This window comes from Toxotes jaculatrix, chromosome 12 (genome assembly GCF_017976425.1).
Source record: "Toxotes jaculatrix isolate fToxJac2 chromosome 12, fToxJac2.pri, whole genome shotgun sequence".
In the NCBI taxonomy this organism is placed as follows: Eukaryota; Metazoa; Chordata; class Actinopteri; family Toxotidae; genus Toxotes; species Toxotes jaculatrix.
In genome coordinates this window covers 14,710,766-14,730,742 of record NC_054405.1, presented here as the reverse complement: position 1 = coordinate 14,730,742, position 19,977 = coordinate 14,710,766, and the positions used below count along the sequence as shown (strand labels likewise).

The following is a 19,977-nucleotide window of genomic DNA, read 5'->3' as shown; positions in this document are numbered from 1 at the left end:
TAACACCAGAGGCAGGATCTTCCAAATGTGGGTCATTCTAAAAAAAATACAGCTGGTATTATTCTATGTTTTTGTTTTGGGGACTTTGACAACAAATCCCATGAAAAGACCAAAAACATCATGTTGATGCATCTCTTAACACTTTCTGACTTATGACCCCCAGCCCATTTGCAGTATGTAGTATCTTTTTTGCCATATTTGTCTGAGCAGCTGGACACTGTAGCAAATATCACTCAAACAGGAGTGAGCAGTGAATTTGCCGGGGACTACTTTCAGCCGCAGATTAATACACATTTTATGCTCTAGCAAGTATTTATAGCAGCAAGATGGTGTTTTTGGGACTGACTCAAAATGCGGCAAAGCTTGTCAGCCAATATAATGGTGTGTCTCACTGATGTGTTTTTAACAGCTTGTGGACGACAACAGAGCTCTACAGCACAGAGGAATAAAATATATCAGTTCTTGGCCAACACAGACAGTACTCTTTAGCAGAATCAGCTTATTGATCTGTTGACAGTAAGAAGAATATGTAATATCAACAGATTTCTGTCACTTAGGTGACAAGATGTTAGTCTGGCAAAGAAGTATCTTCCTGAGTGAAGGACATGGTAAAATAAATACATTAAAGTTTATTTTGAAGGTATTTAATCTTAAACCAAATTTCAAAATTTTGATCTGTTGGTGGAGCTACGTGAAAAGTCAGGATTGTCAAAGTTGATACAGTTTATCATGACGGGACCAGGAACATCAGTACTGAATTTCATAGCAATCCATCCAGTACACCAAAGTGGTGGGCCGACACTGCCGTCCACAGAAAACAAAAGTACATCTTTTTCTCAGAAATCAGCGGAATGTAAACAGATGGTACAATATTTCATTGCAACTATTTTTGCCCAGCATGAACCATTTTAGAATATCTGTGTGTGTTCTTGTTCATTAACTCACGTGACAACTTGTTAATCTGGTATTTTGGAAGGAAAAATCTGTGGGGAGAAGAGGGGAAAGTTTTACAGAGGTATGTATGATGCATGCACACTGAAGTTCCCTCTCAATATGAATTTGATTCATTCATAAATTTGTAAACCACAAATCAGAACAGCAAAATGGTACATGCCAATTGTAACTGCCTTCACTTTAGAAAATAATGTAATGCCTTATTAATGACAGGACAACAGTAAGTAAATCATTAAACCAGTGACAAACAACAGCTTTGTTTAATTAATTTCTTTATTTAAAAAATGACAGTACTTTACCACAGGAAAATAGAAATAAATTTCACCGCTCAGTGTGCAACATGCTCATTTTCAGATATAAAGATTACTCTGAATGTCGGTGGGTTTGACAAACTTGCGGAGGACGTCTGTGCTCGGAGATGAATCCAGCTGAGGAGAGAAAGAGATGCAGGGGATTAAAATGTTCAAAATCAGAATAGCAGGGAAACACATCAGGTACGTTGTAACAGTGATTTAAGGCCACATTAAGATCACAATCACTTCCCCATCAACATATTAGACGGTGGAAGTGGACTGTGATGTAAAGGCAAGATGCATTTACTGACCCGTATACGTTGGGTGGCTGCAAGAGCGTGCATCAATAGATACCAACAGATTTAGTTCTAAATTGTATTTTTGTGTTTTAAACCCTTCTAACTCATCTGATTACAAGTTGCCTCATTTGCTAAGAAAGCCATTTCCTCCCCAGGCCATAACTTCTCGCTCATTAAGTGGCCACTCGTGACTCCCAAGCTGCTAAGAAATATCAAGTGCAGAGGGGAAATGGGCATGGCAAACGATTAGTGGAAAAGCTTGTTGCAATTCTAGCCACACCTCAAGCTCTGATGTGAAAGTAAAAGTAGATGAATGAATGGCCATTTTCCCCCCAGTCAACGTGACATGACTCACTGTTGGAGAACTCGATCACTATGATCAACTCGCAGTAAAGTGCATTTGAAATATCTGGGTGCTTGATAAAAAGTCAGAGGTACAAACTTCATGGGAGAAGTTTAACTGTGACTCCCAAGGTGCCAAGAAACATTCATTTCACTGCTTATGGCAAGTGGACCATAAAAATACATCTGCTGAGAAAAATGAAAACAATCTGAGTCCTGGGTTCATTTTGGGTTAATCCAGCAACTGAAGCAGAATATGTTCTTCACAAATTGGACAATGAAGTGATCTGAATTTGCTGCTGTTTTGAATGCCCCCTCCGACTGGATTCTTCACTGCACTGGACCGTGACTCATGGGTACTGTGGTATTTAAAACTGTCCACCATTTCAAACTGACAGAGAAAATAATTTGTGTTTCTGTCTTTGGTAAAATAAAGGACATTGTTTAAAGATAAACATGAAGTGGAAAAACAGAACAGGGAAAAATACTTCTGGAACAAGCAGCTCATCTTATACCCATCAGCTGTCAGAACCTGCAGTAACGTCATCGCCTGCAGTTCAGCTAGAAGTGCAACTCAGTGCTGCCAGTTCTTTAAAGATGTTGGCCACTGTGTGCATCTTTCATTCACTTTCGATATCTGTCAAACTTTAAATGAGCATCTGCTCTCTCCTTCATTTCCGACCACTCTGACCTTTCAACAAAGCAGCTCACCTGTACGGACTTTCCAAGTTTGCTTAGTGCCGGCTTGTAGGTCTCCATGGTGACAGAGTCAGGGCCCATGACATCACTGTAACACTGGTAAACAACAGTGGAGATGCGGTGGACCTGGCAGTGGTTCAGTACTGATGAAACAGCACAAAAAAGAAGGATGAAAGGTTACACGACCACTACACAATGACAAAATGAGAATCGATGAAGACTGGACAGTTTGACATGAGGCGTGTAACCCGTCAGTCCTCAGCGACCAAGGTTCAACTTCTTTATTCTGATGATGCATCTGTTTGTTTGGACTGTCAATGTCCTTAAGTGCACCAATACTAAAATGACCAAATCAGGATGCAAGACTATGTGTTCGCAGCGAGTGGAGAGGAGCCTAATGCTGCTACATTTCATTCAGTTGGCAGATGCTTTCGTCCAAAGCCACTTACAGTTTTTCCCCACATACACACATCAGTAGCAATTTGGGGTTCGGCTCGGTGTCTCGCTCAAGGACACACCAACAGGGAAAGAAGAAAATCAAACCTGGCTAAAGCTGGATTTATAGTGAAGATTATGTGTTTAAAACTTTTAAGCACACTATAATGTTGTTAAGGCGATAAGTTTATCACCTTAAAAGCTCAGTCTGTCTGGTCCGTGAAGCTAACTCTAACCGGATACAGTGCAGAGTCAGTCTGATGTTAAACTTGCCAGAATTTTGTCATTGTTAGCATAAATTCAACTCAAACTGATGAATCATTGATCATATCAGTTTAATATTATTGAGTAATATCAGGTACCAACTTAACATCTAATTAAATCTGAGCTAAACTGGTCACTTTTTCTTCTGAACACTAGCTAGTTTACTTAGGTTTAATTCTGTCTGAAAATTAGAAAGATCTGAAATAACAGGCAGCTGCATTATTTTATCTTATTATTAAATTCATTAGGAAGATAAGTTTGTGATTGTGCTTGGTACAAACTTATGTTTTTCCATACTATGTAGACCACATATGCAACTGCACACAGCAGCATGACAAATTAGATGTGCAGCTTTGAAGTGTCTATAGTGTTCTGTGTGTGTTTGCGTGTGTGATAGAGGAAAAAAGGAAAAGAGAAAACCCCCAAAAGGACCCCCAGGTAATGTGAGATTGAGAAGTCGAGACACCTCCATTAGTGAAACCGAATGTATACAACAGTAGTACCTGCAGCTGGAAGTCCAGTAATTATGTTGGGCTGCTCCAGCGACTGGCAGACAGGCTGACCACTGAAATTAGCAGTGTGGAGAGAGCGTAGGAAGGGAGCAGAGCTAGTGCACAAATAATCTGCTGCCTTGTAATCAGCCACAGAGCTATCTGACAGCACAGTCACATTCAGCTCTCTGTGCTGCAGACAGTCAAACACCTAGAAGAGACACAGAGACACATAGTCAGCCTTTACTATGTTGATCACTCTAAAGAATGCCTGCATGTTTGATCTGTAATCTATGTGGCAAAGAGTGCCTGAAGTGGGCCAGTAGGCAGGTAACTACTGCAAACTCAGTCGCCACTGTTTTAGGTACACCTTTCTTTGCCCTAAGAACAGGATTCAACACACCTTACAGACTCTCCATGCCTAATAAAGAAGCCCCTGAGTGTACAAGTAACGACAGAGCATTAGGTTGCTGACAGTAAAGTAGATTAATTAGTTTGTCTGTCTGTCAGCGACACTAACAACCTAAACTTCTCCTCATAAAAACATAATTCAATCACAGCGCCATCCAACTGATTTATTTTGTATAAACGTACCTTTTCTGTCCACTGAAAAAGCTGATCCTCTGCAATGTAGCAAATCACTTGGCATATCAAAACCTTCAGGGAAAGAAATCAAAGAGACATTTTACTCAGCATTTGAGGATCAAACACATTCTCCTGTCTGTCTGTGTAGTGTAACTCAAAGACAGGAACGACTGCTGCACTGATGGATAACAAACCAAAAAAAGAAGCCACACACAGAGCTCTGTTTTCATGAGGGTCATGAAAGGCTCGAGCATTGCTCCAACAGTTTGTTTTTTTTCTTGAGCTTGACATTCACTTTGCCTGTCTGTGTGGTATTTTCAGGTAGTGTACTGCAGCGCTAAAAGCAGGAGAGCCTCAAACAGGTGGGATTTTCATTCAAATGAGGTTGGCGCATAGAGAGATGTTGTATTTTGGTGAAAACTGTGTGAGTCTGTCAACAAGGGTAAACTAATCACTTGGAAAAAATGCACCAGAACTACGGAATAATAACTATATGTATAAATAAACTATTTTAATTAAACTCTCTCCAACTAGTGAGGCCTAGGTTCATTGTTTGTTCTATTTAACATAAAAAAACAACGAAAAATGCCCATTACAATATCCAAGAGCACAAGGTGATGTCCTCAGATGTCTTATTTTGTCTTGCCAACAGTCCTAAGATATTAAATTTACTATGATGTAAGACAGAAAAGGAGAAAATTCTTGGATTTGAGAACCTGGATGCAGCAAATGTTTGGCATTTCTGCTTGACTTAAAATGATAAATCCATTATCAAAATGACTGTTCATTTTCTTTCGATCAACTGAATTGACTAATCACTGCGGCTCCGTACCATACATACCCCCCTTCATTTTCAGTCACCTCTCTACTGTCCACTGCCAACACACTCGCTAACCTCTAGGTGCATTTATATCAGCCTCAAAATGAATATTATTATTATATATTATGAACACGATGATGTTATTATGATAACATGAATTCAGTAAATCAGTAATCTACAAATGAATGGGTGACTGTTACAGTATCCTGTTGTCCACAGCTGCTTTACACTGTATGAAAGTCGTGTCCTCCAGCTCATTAAATCTACTGCAGGCAGCAGGAGAAGAGATGTGTGATAAATCTGAAGCGTCCACAGCAGCACAGTGCTATCACACACGGCTGTTCACTATGTTCATCTTGATTAAACCATGTGCAAATGACGCCAGGCTGACAGAAAATAACCGCATACACGTCTGCACACATCAGACTGGTCGGTTAAAACTCTGACAGCTTATGGAAGAGACAGCGGATTACCAGGGCTCATTAATCCTGTGTGTCATGGCCTACTTTCCAACTTTTAGAGCTGAAGTGGGGTTTTGTGTTTTATTCTTGAAATGTTTTACTGTGCAAACACCTCTGTATGACATCAGTTACATATGATGTGACCATTTATAAAATGAGATGCAGCAGACTTCAGTAAAAAATAGTGTTTGATTGATGTAGTCATATAAATGGCTTCAACAAACTTATTGTTTCTGTCATTCATTTCCACTGTCAGTCTGAATTCCTTATATTTCTCCACCAATTCATTCAGCTTTTTCCTTTAATCTGTCACATGTTTATGTTTATATAATTTAATCTTAATATATAAGAGTTTGGGTTTTCAGGTGAACAGGAGCAAACTCGTTTAACCAAATGAGTACTGACTTTACAACAGCCCGGTGCTTTCTGATGGAATAATGAAATAGCAGACGCATTTTGCAGTGATGTTAGCAGCTATTTTGCTCAGTGTGTCACTCACTGATGGGTTTTCCTTGTTTCTGTAGAAAACACATGCTGACTCCTCGCTGGTTTGCCCAGTCACAGCCCGGCTCCTCTCATTCCACACTGACGCATGGCCCACTGTGTCCCAGTTAGCAGAGGTGAGAACGTACACTGACAGAAACCCTGTGAAGACAGATCTGCTCAGTATTCAGCAACAGCTCAGCTGTGACTTTTTCTGATTTGTGATTTTTTTATTTTCTTGGCACAGGTTACTCATTTGACGTGGTGATATTATTCTACTTTTATGTTTTGATGAATGACTGTTTACTGTGTTTGACATCAAGCACAAACATCAAGCTGACACTGTTGTTGAGAGATATGCCCACCACAATTTACATGTGATATCTTGTTTGTTTAACCTATTCCTATTTATATTTATTTAAATGTATAGGATTAAATAATCATTCATAAACGCTGTTATGCTCAGTTGTGTAGCTGGCCCTTCCCTCTAACAGCTGGATTTCTAGGGCAAGTCTCTGTTTCTTGAGCTCAAGATTCTTCCAGCCATGATTTCTCCATCTCCATCTCCACTCTCATAATTTCTTTATCCTGTAACACACTTTGGAGACCCTGGTCTCTTGTCTTGCAAGAAGGTACAGTTGCCATGTTTTTCTGAGCTGTCCACGGTGCTGAAGTGGGTTGGGATTCTCTGCGAGAGATGCAGATTCATTGAAATAAAACTTGCTTCATAAATTTGTGTACTCTGTACAACCAGTGGAAACGGGTTTTGTACTAGCCTATTACTTTTTACTAGCCTGCTGTTTTTAAGAGACTGTGGTACCTTCCTGACTGGTGTCTGATGAATTTGCATTTGATGTGGAAGAAAAACTTGAATTCTCTTAAGCTTCAACTTGCTCTTCTTCCATTTGGCCTAAATAGCTGGCACTAATGTCACAACCTCTTACCTGCTGAAAGCTGACGAGTCATCTCCAAGCACATCCCTGATGACAGTGCTTTAAGGTGAGATTTAAGGAGGAGTCCCCCACCCGCTGGGGTGGCTTTGAGCAGACTAGAGACTCTCCTGGCTCCCTGAAGAAGGTATTTCCACTTTGTGTTCACTTTGTCAACTACCTGATTTTCTAATCCACCCTTTACTTCACTGACTTCTGCTGTTATCTGTCAGAGGTCGTTTTTTTTTTTCTTTGGCATTGTTTTGTTTGCTAACTAAAATATTCTTGTCTATATTCTTGTTTCACAGTCTGAGTACTTTAATTTTCCATTTCTTCGGCTCAGCAGTCATTTTTAATCTCTTTGTTGTTGCACCAGCATATGTCAGTTTGTAAACACAGCAATGTGAATAGCAAGGCAACTGTCACTTCAGCAGAATGTGTCAGAATCTACGGCGGTGTAGCTGTGCCAAGTCGTAGTTTTAGATGAGAGGTGCAACAACTGTAAATCTTTATCACAAGGCTAGACTTAGCACTTAGTCCAGCCCAGGACTTACACACCAAGTATCATCACTTGACTCATCTATGTTCCAATTTCCACACAGGGATCATTAAAGTTTCATTTGATCTGTAATAATACTGAGTGTGCTGGTTAGAAGGACTCTTCACAGACAATGTAGCCACTTACTAGCAGCGTTGTGTCCCACAGCGAGGATGAAGTCTGAACACTGCAATTTGTTTCCGGACCTCAGAAATTCGGAGACTTCAGGGCTCCAGTGCAGATGAACCTCCCTGATGAATAGTGATATGGGTTAGAGAAGGAGGAAAAGTTTTGGGAAATGTTGCACAACTAAAAAATGAAGATTTTTATTGAGCTCCACCTGGAATCCAAGCGCCTGCAGTTAAGGGGAAAGACAGAAAAGCAGCAGGGCTTTGGTACAAAATGAGCAGTGCAGAGAACCAAGTAATCACTATTAGTTCCTTACATCAAGTATTTCCATGGTGATCTCTCCAGCAGATTTCAACTAAGACTTTTAACTGAATATTGCTCTGAATATTGATCTTTTCTTATATTTTAATCAACACAATATTTGACTGCTAAAATTAATACTCTTCAGTGGTTTTTCTTGCCTCACTCACCTCCTCCCTGCCAATTAATCCCTCCAGCTTTACCATTTGTTTTCAGTTCAGAGGTCAAGTTTGCACAGCTATCCTTGTTAGCCCATTGCATTGACTTTCATTCATTGTAAACACCCTAACCCTAACCATAACCAGTTCATGCCTCACTCTATCCTAACCTTAAAGAGGACCTCAGAAAAGAGGTCTCTTTGCCTTATTAGAACCAGGCTGTGGTCCTCACGAGGAATACTAGTCCCGTCAAGGTTGGGGTTTATACCGGAAAAGGCTCCAAAGAGGCAAGTGTAGTGTGGGTTAGTGTTATTACCGCTACTAGCCAGTTAGCATTGTCAGTTAAATTTCATGTGTCATGTTGGCTGCTCAGAGCCGACAGATGTATATGAAGGTATGGCATGTGGTACAAAAAAAGTTTTAAAAATGTGTGGATGGGAGCCACATACAAATTCACCACTAAAATATAATTCACATGTTTATTTCACTGGTAGTTATTGCCTGCATTATCTACTTTAATACTTCCATGCTTTCTGACATATCGCTTCCAGTATCTATATGCTAGCTGGCTAACGTTATTTACCTCTTTTCCTCCAGCTCTCTGCGGATTTGTTCATCTTCTTCGTTTTCATCGAGGTCCTCGTCATCTTCTTCTTCCACGGCCCGAGAATACGACGTTAAAACTTCACCGAAAAACGTCGCCATGATCACTGTGTTTCCAGGCAAAAGCGAAAGTTTAGCTAGTGATTCAGACCTACAGACATGACATACATCCGCCACTTCCGCCGGCAGCGACAACCCTATCGAAATAAAAGCCGCAATCCAGCACCGAAATACTTCACAATAAATACATCTTTTCCACAAATCTGAGATAAGATTTTGCTGTTCCCCAGAGGCTAAAAGGTAAAGTAAGGAACTACTAATTAAATAAGAAAAGACGGACAAAACAGAAAAAGATACACAAGAGACACATATAATGTGTGTGAGCTTGGTAGATTTATATAAATATAGAAAGAGAGACCGCTCTCACATTACACATAGTCATTTGACCCACTATTAGAAAAATCTATCTAAATTTGGCACATGGTCAAAGGTCTTTGTGATGCAGCTTGTAAATATCCTCCAACTAAACTAAAAGAACAATCTGAATCACTCTTTATATTATATTAAAGGATATGTTTATGTCTGTCAACAATATTCACATGCCTATGTGATAGTAACCGTTGACAGTCACTGCAAATGTTCCTCCTATCCAAACTGGTCCTGTAATCCCCATTTGCAATTCTAAAATTAGAGTCTTTTTACTGCTGAAGCTTCTCATTACCTTCTGCTGAACCTTTAAAGGCACTTTTACACAGAGCAGGGACTGTGGATTTTGTCCTCCATCACTTACAGTGGAATCCTACAGGGACAGGGTCTTTCAGGCCATGTATGAACAGGTGGAATGATTACAGCAATCAATAATAATTCCAATGTACATATGATAGACTTGAAAAGTGACCCTATCCTTTAAGCATAATTTTCACCATGATAAAAAATTCAAAAAACTGAGATCTGACTAAATATTTCAAATGCACAGAAATACCTCCAGTTGAGCAGAGCAAACACACTCTCCACGCATGCAGAGAAGTGCAACACCAGTCGCTTCACATGGTCCCGGTGGGAAGCTCAAAGCCCAAGGCTGCACGCATGAGTACTGCCTGTCCAACATAGTTCTGCCTGAGCTGTTCACTTAAATCAATGAATGATTTAAGGCTGTGACTCTCTAGTGTATTCACATTGTGCGTGGTTACAATGCATAGGGGCTTAAGTATGACTAACAATTAGTGTAGGGATGCTTGATGTGCTATTTCTGAACCTCGTGCCAATCAAGGGTAAACTTGGCACACCATGTGACTCCACCAGCTTCTTACTGGTAATACATAATTAACACAAGTGGAAAAAAAAAAAAGAAAAGAAAGCAAGAAAATATGATTTCTAAAGGGGTCTGGCAGATCATCTCCAGTTCAATAAATATGTGGAAATATAAACCAAGTCATGTTAGGGCAAATTAGCCTCAAGTTGACTGCAAAACATCCATCCTTTCTATTGTGTTGTATAATTCATTTTTTCCTGTAAGCTGTGCCCTGGGAGATGAGGGACAAACAGAAATGTGATGACATCAGCATGGCCATAAACATACTTCATTGTCACCAGAAAATGCCTAGTGTTGGAAAGACAAATTGGATTGCAGGGCAAAGCCTGGAGTAGAATAGAGAGTAAGCTCTATTACCAGTGCAGTGCAATAATGTAACAGGAGGCCATAAAGTAACAGCAGAAAGGTTTCCTGTCAGAAAATGGAGCAACATGCTAGGAGGAAGCTTCAGGCTGCTGTTAGTATAATTGATAGTGGAGAGAGGAAGAGAGGGAGAAAGAGTGGGAGAGAAAGTCTCCAGGCTCAAGACAACAAGAGAGGAATGTCAACAACAGGACAAACAGGGAATGTCACCACACCAGTGACCATTAAAAAGGGAACAGGACAAGACTCTCAGAGGAAAACATTTAGAATGAGCCTGTCTGTCTTTTCTTTGTCCCAGCAGCAGCGAGGCCTGAGGATCGTGATGGGCACTCTCTCCATCTGTCCGTCTGCCCTACACTTTGGTCAAGAGCAGTAGATCCCTCCTACTGGCCAGACTGCCACGCTGGTTGGCAGGGACGTGCACAGACATTTTAATGGGCAGTGGTTCAATTACAAAAAGGCAGCCCACACCCCCCCACTCCTTTCCCTCCACCTCCACCTCCTCCTCTCATATGATTTATCCCATCACGCACGCCCCATCTCTTAAATCATGTGCACAAATTAGGTAATTCAAGGGCACGGATTAGTAATTTGCACATGCTGTTTTTAAATTTGAAAGCAAATCGAGTACAAATTGCTTTTCCCTCCTGCATGACATCTGCAGAAAAGGGAAGGATTTTCATATATGAAGAGATCTTTTTTGATATATTGAACCAAACCACAAGATGAACAGTACAAACAATTAGTACAAAATTTAATTTGTGTTTCATGATGTCTTTAACCTTAACTGATCACATTCACCAATTAACATTTAGCACCTTATATAATTACAGAAATATCAGAAATACTGCAATACATGTCAACAGGCTTTATTTTGATAAACCTTTTCATATTGATGTTACAAAACAAATGCACATGGCTTACATAGATTTATAGGAGCTGCAGACATACAGCAGTGGCAGTCAACCCTGTCTCCTCGTCCACATCTTGCCCCCTTCCCTCAACTGACAAAAGTCTTTTACAGAGATTGTCCAGGAATTAAATTTAGGAATTAAGTGCTAGAGGGCCCACTTAACTGTTTATGTATTTTTATGTTCAGTTTTTAATACTATATATATATATATATATATACAATTATATTCTTATTGTGTAATTAAAGGGGAGAACAGCCACACATAATCTGCCTAAGCAGTACTGTGTAACGTAAAAAGCACGCTGTAGTTTTACTCATTAACAAAGGTTAATGAGGTGTGTAGGAGAAAATACAATATTAAAGAGGGTAGCTCAATTACACCCACACTACAAGGATTTATTTTCATGTCAGCTACTTCACTGTATGATTTGGAATAAGGTGTGTGGGCTGTAATATAACGTGTGGCTGTTCTCTCCTTTAATTACACAATTAGAACAAGGTTTTAACACTATTTTTAACAGTTCATTTCTGTTTTGTTACCCAGTGTTGTATCCTGCTGGTACTTACAAAAATACTTTAGATTTTAATTTGTTTCTCCCTTCTTCTAAAATGGCCATTGTTGCTCCCTTGTTCCCCATAGTTTTAATGTTTTCATCCATTGTATCTACATTTAAATACCAGGAGGAAGCATAATGGTAAAAGGTACAAGGGCCCAAAGAAGAAAGAATAAGCAACTAACTAAATTTCAAGGCAAAAAGAGGAGTTTCAAGTTTTGATCTAAAGGTCTCAGCAGAGTCAGAGTGTCTCTCCAAAGAACATTTAGTTATTGTGGAGTGTAATAGATGCTGCAGCCTCCAGGGGCTAGTATCAGAGCTTTAGACTTTTTTGGGGGGGGTAGAATTTAGAAGCTCTTAAGGGGACACAAACACCTCTTATCCAGAGTCAGAAAGGTATGGGTTGGCGTGGGGAGTTTCCAAAGCTATCTGAACATCCAACAAGCAGTTCGGAAAGAGTATAAACCTTGCTTAAACTGGCCCTCACTTCCTGAAATACAGATGCATGAAAACTGGAAGGGTGGTTACGAAAATGTCCAACATTTATTTCCATATTCATATTAGTCACAGAGGGATAAGAGGGATAGAGCCTTTCACACACATACCTGTGGCCATCCACCCACTCTATCAGACCACCTACAAACAGTCACATTTACACATAGGGGGCAAATTTAAAATGTTCACTCCAGCTCAGGCTGCTTGTCTGTGGTTTGTGGGAGGAAAGCGGAGCGCCTGGAGGAATCCCACGCAGACACGCAGAGAACATGCAAACCCCACACAGAGAGGATCAGTTGCTTAGGAACAGAATTGTTCATCAACTGTTGTTGAGATCACTTCTGAACAAGGTGTGGGCTTTATTCATATGAACTTGAGTGAAAATGGAAGCAGGGCTCTGATGATGCTCATAGTGCCTTGAGGTGGGTGGAAAAGGTGAACCGCTGATGATGTACCATCCACCAGCTGAAGAAAAGATCGATATAACGTCAGCGAGCAGGAAAGGATTTTTATAGAAATTTGAGGTTTTATTAAATATACATAAACAAGCGGACTGAATTTTAAGTTTTTCAGTTGGAAATTCACCCTTTAATGTAGTTAATTTATCCATGTTTTGATTTAGTTTAGCTTTGCAAAGCTTACTGAATAGAATGGTGGGCGAATGAACATACCCCCAAAGTCCAGTTCCCTCATTTTGTTGTTGGTAGAACATGTAAACAGGTTTGTGATTAGTTTCAAGAGATTATCAGTTACATATTAATCTTAAATTAGTAACTTGAAAGAACAAGGATTGTGGAAACCAGGAAATGTAAAAAGGAAAAAAAGAAGTTTTACCTTACCTCTTCTGCCTCTGCATCCTACTTTTGGGTCCTCAAAAGAATTACCAGTTTTGTTATAGATTGGCAGATGTCTGGACACATCTGCAGAGGATCATCAGGGAAGACAAGAATGCCAAGACAGGGCAGGAGGTGGGATGTGGACAAGAGCTTGTAGCTGAACACAATCAACAGCTGTATAAATTGTTAGCTATCCTGTATTAGCACGTATACACACACACACACACACACATACACACACCTCCATCATCTCCTGAGGGAATTATCTGGCTCTTCAGCTGCAGATTCAGGTGATAATTACCTGCAGGTTCATCACTGTGACTGACCCCTTTCACTGTCACACTGTCACATCGTCTTCATGTTGCATGAATTTCACCGGGTCACTGGGAGGGTAGGAGGGTATTCCTGTTGTTGGAGTTACGGTTAAGTGTATTGACGCTGTCACATGTAATGTCTTGGTTGCACTGCTACATTGTGGAGCTACGAGTTGGTTTAGAAAACTGTGTGAGGAGGGTTTAAAAGGTGAACCCAGTATTGAGAAAATCGTGTGACCAATTAGAGGGAGAACTGGATCATACAGGTTAAAGATATTATGTCCAGCAACTGTATTTAAAGTGATAAATCCTCTGTTTTTAGCCAAGTAAGTCTAAGATGGATCAAAGAATGTGCAGTGCATATTCAATGTCCACAGGCAGGGAGTCCTGGTCACCTACGTCTGTTGAAACAAAAATATTTACAATAATTAAAAAAAACAACAACATCAACATCCATTTCTTTCAAATAACTGACTCTCATACAGAAGGAACAAACCAGGGAGGTTGTAAGTCTTCATTTTGAATGCAAAAAATGTAAAATCCCCATAACAAATACGCATACTTTGTCACACACTGATGGTTGCGGACAGGGTAATCATTAAGAAAAAAGAAAAATCAATTTGTGGAAGACATTTCCTCCCTGTGCGCGTAAGAGCCTCATTCATTCTTTCCTAAAGCCATTTCTGTCGTGCACAAAAGGAAAGTTGGTCCGTCTCTGTTTGTGTGTGTGTGCGCGTGAGTGTGTGTGTGTGTGCATGAGTGCATGCATGGTAAACCGGCTTTTGTGCAATTCATTAGAAATTCTGCTGACAGAGACTTGCAGTGAAAGCAGAGGTGTGTGCGTGTAAGGAATATCAAGAGGATTGCTCCAGCCTGGCGATGGCCTGCAGCTTTAAAGATATCAGCTACTTTATATGAAGACGGATAACGTGACACAAACACACACACACACACACACAAAGAGTGGACAGCAGCGTGTACATCAATACATGTTCAGCATTTAGGCCCACAAACCTTTCTCATTACAGTTAATAATCCTGATTAACACAAGCTGCAGTCAGAATACTCTGGCACTGGAAGAGAATGGCTCAATAATAGGCAGACGCATAATGTACAGAGTCATTAAGAAAGAGAAAAATGTAGTTTCAGCCATAGTTTGGGTTTATAATGAAGCTGTTAATCATCTAAACTATAAGAATTTTTAACTTTGCTTCTTTCAAAGAATCCTGTAGGGATCCATAGGAACATTTAAAGCTGCTATAATCAATATTTTCATGTGACCGATCGATCAAATGACTGTGTAATGTGAAAATTGTCTCTCATAGCTGCAAACCCACAGAGAATTACCGCTTAACTCTGCCGCTCCCCCTCAGCTCTGCAGAGTGTTTTAGCATCTTTCAACTCATTGTTTCGGTTTTATGGACCACAACCTCACTGTTGTGGATCACCCTCTCATCAACCCTGTTTCCAGCCCCAGCAGGCAGCGAAAAAGCACAGACAAACCAGCTGCTCTTTGGTGTTAGGCAGGTAGTGTTGAGGTGCAGAGGTGTGAAATTGGACAGGGTTTAAACTTCTTTCTTTAGCTGTTTTTTTTTTCCATTCTTCACACAGCTACTCCATGGCTTTTTGCGCGTACAACCGAGTGTAACACCTTCAAGTAAAGACAGTTTCTGAATGTCTGTACCATTATCTCCATTTGTACGATTCATTACGTCAAGACTGCAAAGATGCACAAAAAACACAACATTCCTGGAGAGAGAGATTGGGGCGGCAGTGAGATGTAGCCAGGAGGAAGTCACTCTGCCAAGTTTTTCATCCACCCTCCCAATTAAAGAAATACTTTTACCTTTTGATGCAACTGGATGACACTTTCTGCGACTTAATTTGTTCGCAGAGGCCTTGGTTTCTTTCTGTATTCCTACCCCAAAGCCACAGCTGTAAACCAAACTTGCTCTGTGTGGCCTATTTTTTAAATTTCCCTTTGAGTTTGTATTGACTCCCTAGGCCCCTGAAAGGCTTTTAGAATTAAATATGAAAATGATTTAATTTTTTTAAAGGTTAAGAAAATGAATAACAATGGCTCCTCTGTGGTTGGTATTTGGTCTCCCAGTCTAATGTGGGTCAGTTTGACCTGGACAGCTGAGTGGGTATGTATGAATATTAAAATAAGTGCTATAATCACTCGCCATTTAACAGCCCTCAAACATATGCCATGCTTTAAACTGTGCATGAATAGTTGTATGAATCTTTCAGTAAGCACTCATCTACAGTGAGTTCATCATCCAGGGACCCTAACTCCCTCCAAGGCCATTCATTTTTCATGGAGCCCCGCTGGTGGTGGAGCATGTCCACAAGTTGGGCTGGAAAATTACTGTGAGAATCTTAGACGCTTTGTGGTGAGAATGCAAAACAGCACAGATGCCTTTGTCTGATTAAATGTTCCTCTTTGCTTTTACCTGTTATTACTACACACCTCCATAAATATTCAGAGTGCTTTAGACATTGTGCTGCATTGTAATCTGCTCTGCTCGAGGTACTGTGCAGCAGAATCTTTTGAATTTGGGGATCACTCAGATGAAAATCTGAATTTTGCTAAATGCTGAAATTTCCCACAAGCTCACTGCTGATGTTTTTGGACTCTGCTGCAAATAGTGATGAACCTATGGAGACTTATCACCTGAATCTGCAGCTCCCATCAGCCATTTGGAGATTTACAGAGGCTTTCAGTTAACTGTTTTGGTTTTCCAGTGCACAATCCTCCTGTTTCAGTTCACTCTCACTATTCTCCAAGTGTTGTTTTCTGCAGCAGCAGGCAGCTGGTGAACATTGTGGAGCATTTAGATAAAAAAATATTGAGCATAATCCAGGGTTTTGCGGAATAGTTTAATATTGACGTTCTTGTCTGGCGACAGTATTGATCATTTGTTGCTGGTCAATGTCTTGTTCTACGCTGCGATGTGCTGAGAGCAGCCGACACCCACAGGATCAGCAAACACCAAGCTGGCTCTGTCCGCGGAGTAGGAGGTGCCTCCTCTCACCTCAGACAAACACAGGAGCAGTAGACTGACACCACCAACCGCTGAATGCCACAGGACATCCTTCATCCCAATAGCCACTAGTCTGTTTCAAGACTAAAATATCTCAACAATTACTTCTTTGGAATCATTGTACAAATGTTCAGTGTCCCCAGAGGATGACTCCAGGTGACTCTGGTTATCCCTTTGCCCTGTGTCAAAACAATACAAGACCTGTGTTGTTTCAGGTACCAGTAGGATGGTGCAATATGACTGGAGGTCCAATCTGAGTGACAGATCCTCGTCACATAAGTACAATTCACAAACAGACATCAAAAACATTTAAGTGTGTTTGTTGTTTTTGTATGACTTCTTTACTACTTTCTGAGTAGGAACACACTACATACTAAAATCTGCTGAAAATCAGCGCGTAGTCTGGAAACTCTGGTACTGCAGACATGATTGTCATAACAACACAAAATGGAAGATGATTTTTTTTGCTTGGGAAAGCAGCGTCTGAGGCTTTAAAGCCTCAGTAGGTCAAGGTGTGGCCTCATTGTAGAAACGTCTCCTCACTGTGTTCTCCTTCACCCACACTTCTATATTTGGAGTGCATGTCACACGGCCTGCAGTAATCTTCCAGTCAGGGAGGAGCTCAGTTTGGTGGTGATCTAAATTAATGGTTCTCAAGCTTGTTTCAAGTGACTTTTTGTCTTTTGTAAAGGATTTAATTGCTTTACCAAAAGTAAAACAAAGGGTGAAACAAGTATATGCACAGGTAGTTTTAATATGAAAACATGTGCTCAACAGGGCTCCCCATGCTCATGTTAATTCCGTAATGAATTTCATTACTGTTCTAAGGATCACCAGCTATCAAGTAATAACTGGTGTTTTCGGTTTATCAGTCATCATCACTGAGCCAGAACACCAAAGTTTAACCTGGAATAAAGTCTGGGAGGAGATGAGGAAGTGTCAAACATTATAGCTGCCTTTTCAGACTCTAAAGTCTCTTTCAAGAAAATGGGGACTTTTGAATGGAGTTCAATAGAGGCTGAGATTTTGCAAATGACTGGGTGCTTTAGGTTGGGAAAAAACTTCCATGTACAGCATGTATAATGTCAAAGTGATGTAAATTATTTTGAAAGCTGGCTGACACAACTTTTAGTGGTGTTTAATGAACAGAGTGACAGTACTTAATGGTTTGATTAAACATTTAAGCAATTTTCAGCTGTGATTAATGAAAAATAACTCACACATGATGTTTATAAAGTACATATTCCATAATGCCTTTAAAACTACATGTCTTTGTAGAATAGAGGTGTAGGTGTGATGTGTGATGTGTAGAAATATGTGCTTTCCACCAACTTTTCTAAGATTCTGGGAAAAAACTAATAACTGAGACCCAGATGAATATAAGACAATATCTACATTCCACATTATACGGCTTAAATGCTACAAATCAATTTAGGTTTGCAGCATTTGACTGACCACACCCTCAGGAATGCCAGTGGTTGCCGATCAGCGTATAATATTGAAACCAATTTACCTCTGTGTTTATTCATTATTTGATTTAAATAGGAACTAATTAACCTTTTACTAATACAGTCATTAGAAAGAATCATAAGCGCTCTGGTGTTGGTAATAGGTAGACTATATCTGAAGGGGGAAAAAAACAGCCCTGCCAGCTGACTGGTATACGGGACCTTTAATGCAGCTGCAGCTCTTCATTCAGATGCTGAGTGGAGCAGCGGATGACCGGAGGAGGGACGCTTTTCTTGGAAAACCAGAACAGAGCTCTCTTCTAATCGCATTTTTTTTTTTAAATCACTTGCATACTGAGAGATTTTTTTTCAACCCCTCCCTTTACTTATAGCGTTTAGCAGGGAAAGTGCTGTCCTGGATGCAGACTGAGCGGATTGCGGCATTCAAAGCGTCCTGGATGATCGGATCTCAGCAGCAGCATCACATTGTATGAAATACGTCACCGCGATCCAGTTTTCCCATTTACACATATCAGCTCTCCACTGACTGTTCCCCGTACTGACTATTTCATCAGGTAAGAATTCAGTATTTTCCTCCGTTTGTTTAAATGGGCAGCATCTGGGCTAGAGATGGAACAAGTGCAGGCATTATGCTCTGCGTAAAGCTCATATCCTCGTCCTAAAACGCTGCTGCGTGGAGTGTAGGAAAGGATGGCTTCTGGCTAAATCTCGTAGGCCTACGAATTAGCTTGTACAATAGATGATGTAGCCTATTGTCCCGACTTCTACCTCATCTTACAGTCACAGCAACGTCTATTTTTTAATAAGGATATACTAAGGGTGGTCGGGTTTTATCTAACTATGTGATGTAGTGTCAAATGGTGCGCATTTCCCATAGTGATCGTTTAAGGTTGGTCTTATTAAAGTAGGGACAGTTAATGAGGTGCTGTGAGCGGGTTTCTCGTGGTTCTGATTGGCAGTGTCCTCTGGAGCTGGATGAGCGGGTCTCATGTGTCTTCTTTTCGGTGCAGGTAACCACATGCGCGGGCCGGTGTCACCGCGCTGAGCCCGGAGAGCACGAAGTGTACTGGGGTCAGAGAGACAAGAGTGGCCGGGTAAGGTGGACCGGATGACAACCAGAACCTCTGAGGCCTCGGGACTGTCGGTGCCCCTGCACCGCTGTAACGGGGGTTTCCAAGCCAATAACGGCACCTGCGCGGAGCAGCTCAGCCTCTTTCCGCCGTTCTCCTCCACCCTCGCGCTCCTCGTGCTGGTGGCCGTGCTCGTGGGGATCATCCTCGTTTCCCTGGCAACGTTCCACTTCCACAAGAGGAAGCTTCGGAATAGGAAGATCCAGCGCGCGCAGGAGGAATACGAGCGCGACAGTCGCAGCCCCGCGCGTGCCGGGGCGAGCGGGGAGCCCGTGAGGCCGTGCGTCATCGTCCGACCGGTGCGATGTGAGGAGAAGCTCTCGTGCCAGAACACGGAGAGCGGGGACGTCGCCGGAGCGGCGGAAGACAAACAGGCGCTGGATGAGACGGTTCCTCTTGACTGTTAACTTAGTGCAACTTCAGGGAATGAGACTGTGGAATTAACAGGAAAAGCAATAAGGCACAAACAACTCCCACACCCATCTCTGCTGCTTGTAGATGACTTAGAAACAGCAGGAAAAAATAAATGCAAAATACTGAGCAGCATAGTAGGCCTAGAGGTAACACTTGTACTACAGTGGCACATAGCCCACAGACGGGTGACAAATTAAAGGAAAAACCTGAATGGGGGGGAAACACAACGTATGCAGGTGCTTCCGCACAGGTGAACTGCAGTTAAGATTCAGTCATGCTCTGTGACATGTATAAAAATGCTGATCAGACCCAGTTGATTCTGATTTTGTATCACGATTGCAAGAAGC

The 19,977-nt window shown here is 41.1% G+C and overlaps 2 protein-coding genes across 2 annotated transcripts; one reads left to right on the top strand and one right to left on the bottom strand.

Moving 5' to 3' along the window:
• Nucleotides 1-1,194: 1,194 nt before the first annotated feature.
• Nucleotides 1,195-8,956, bottom strand: psmg1 (proteasome (prosome, macropain) assembly chaperone 1). Its single transcript, XM_041052329.1, has 7 exons — nucleotides 8,764-8,956; nucleotides 7,741-7,844; nucleotides 6,143-6,288; nucleotides 4,372-4,434; nucleotides 3,790-3,988; nucleotides 2,600-2,730; nucleotides 1,195-1,382 (listed from the first exon to the last, which is right to left on the bottom strand). The coding sequence occupies exons 1-7, from the start codon at nucleotides 8,883-8,885 to the stop codon at nucleotides 1,305-1,307; spliced, it is 843 nt and encodes a 280-aa protein (XP_040908263.1). The 5' UTR covers nucleotides 8,886-8,956; the 3' UTR covers nucleotides 1,195-1,304.
• A 10,206-nt stretch (nucleotides 8,957-19,162) lies between these two features.
• Nucleotides 19,163-19,623, top strand: LOC121191076 (uncharacterized protein C11orf87 homolog). The gene has a single exon (XM_041052142.1). The coding sequence runs from the start codon at nucleotides 19,195-19,197 to the stop codon at nucleotides 19,621-19,623; it is 429 nt and encodes a 142-aa protein (XP_040908076.1). The 5' UTR covers nucleotides 19,163-19,194.
• Nucleotides 19,624-19,977: the final 354 nt, after the last annotated feature.

Excerpts from the sequence above, each read along its gene's own strand:
- LOC121191076 (XM_041052142.1), top strand. The coding sequence starts at position 19,195 with ATGACAACCAGAACCTCTGAGGCCTCGGGACTGTCGGTGCCCCTGCAC.
- psmg1 (XM_041052329.1), bottom strand. The coding sequence starts at position 8,885 with ATGGCGACGTTTTTCGGTGAAGTTTTAACGTCGTATTCTCGGGCCGTG. Across the intron at positions 7,845-8,763 it reads AGAGAGCTGGAGGAAAAGAG|GGAGGTTCATCTGCACTGGA; the intron begins GTAAATAACGTT and ends ACTATTCATCAG. Across the intron at positions 3,989-4,371 it reads TTTTTCAGTGGACAGAAAAG|GTGTTTGACTGTCTGCAGCA; the intron begins GTACGTTTATAC and ends TGTCTCTTCTAG.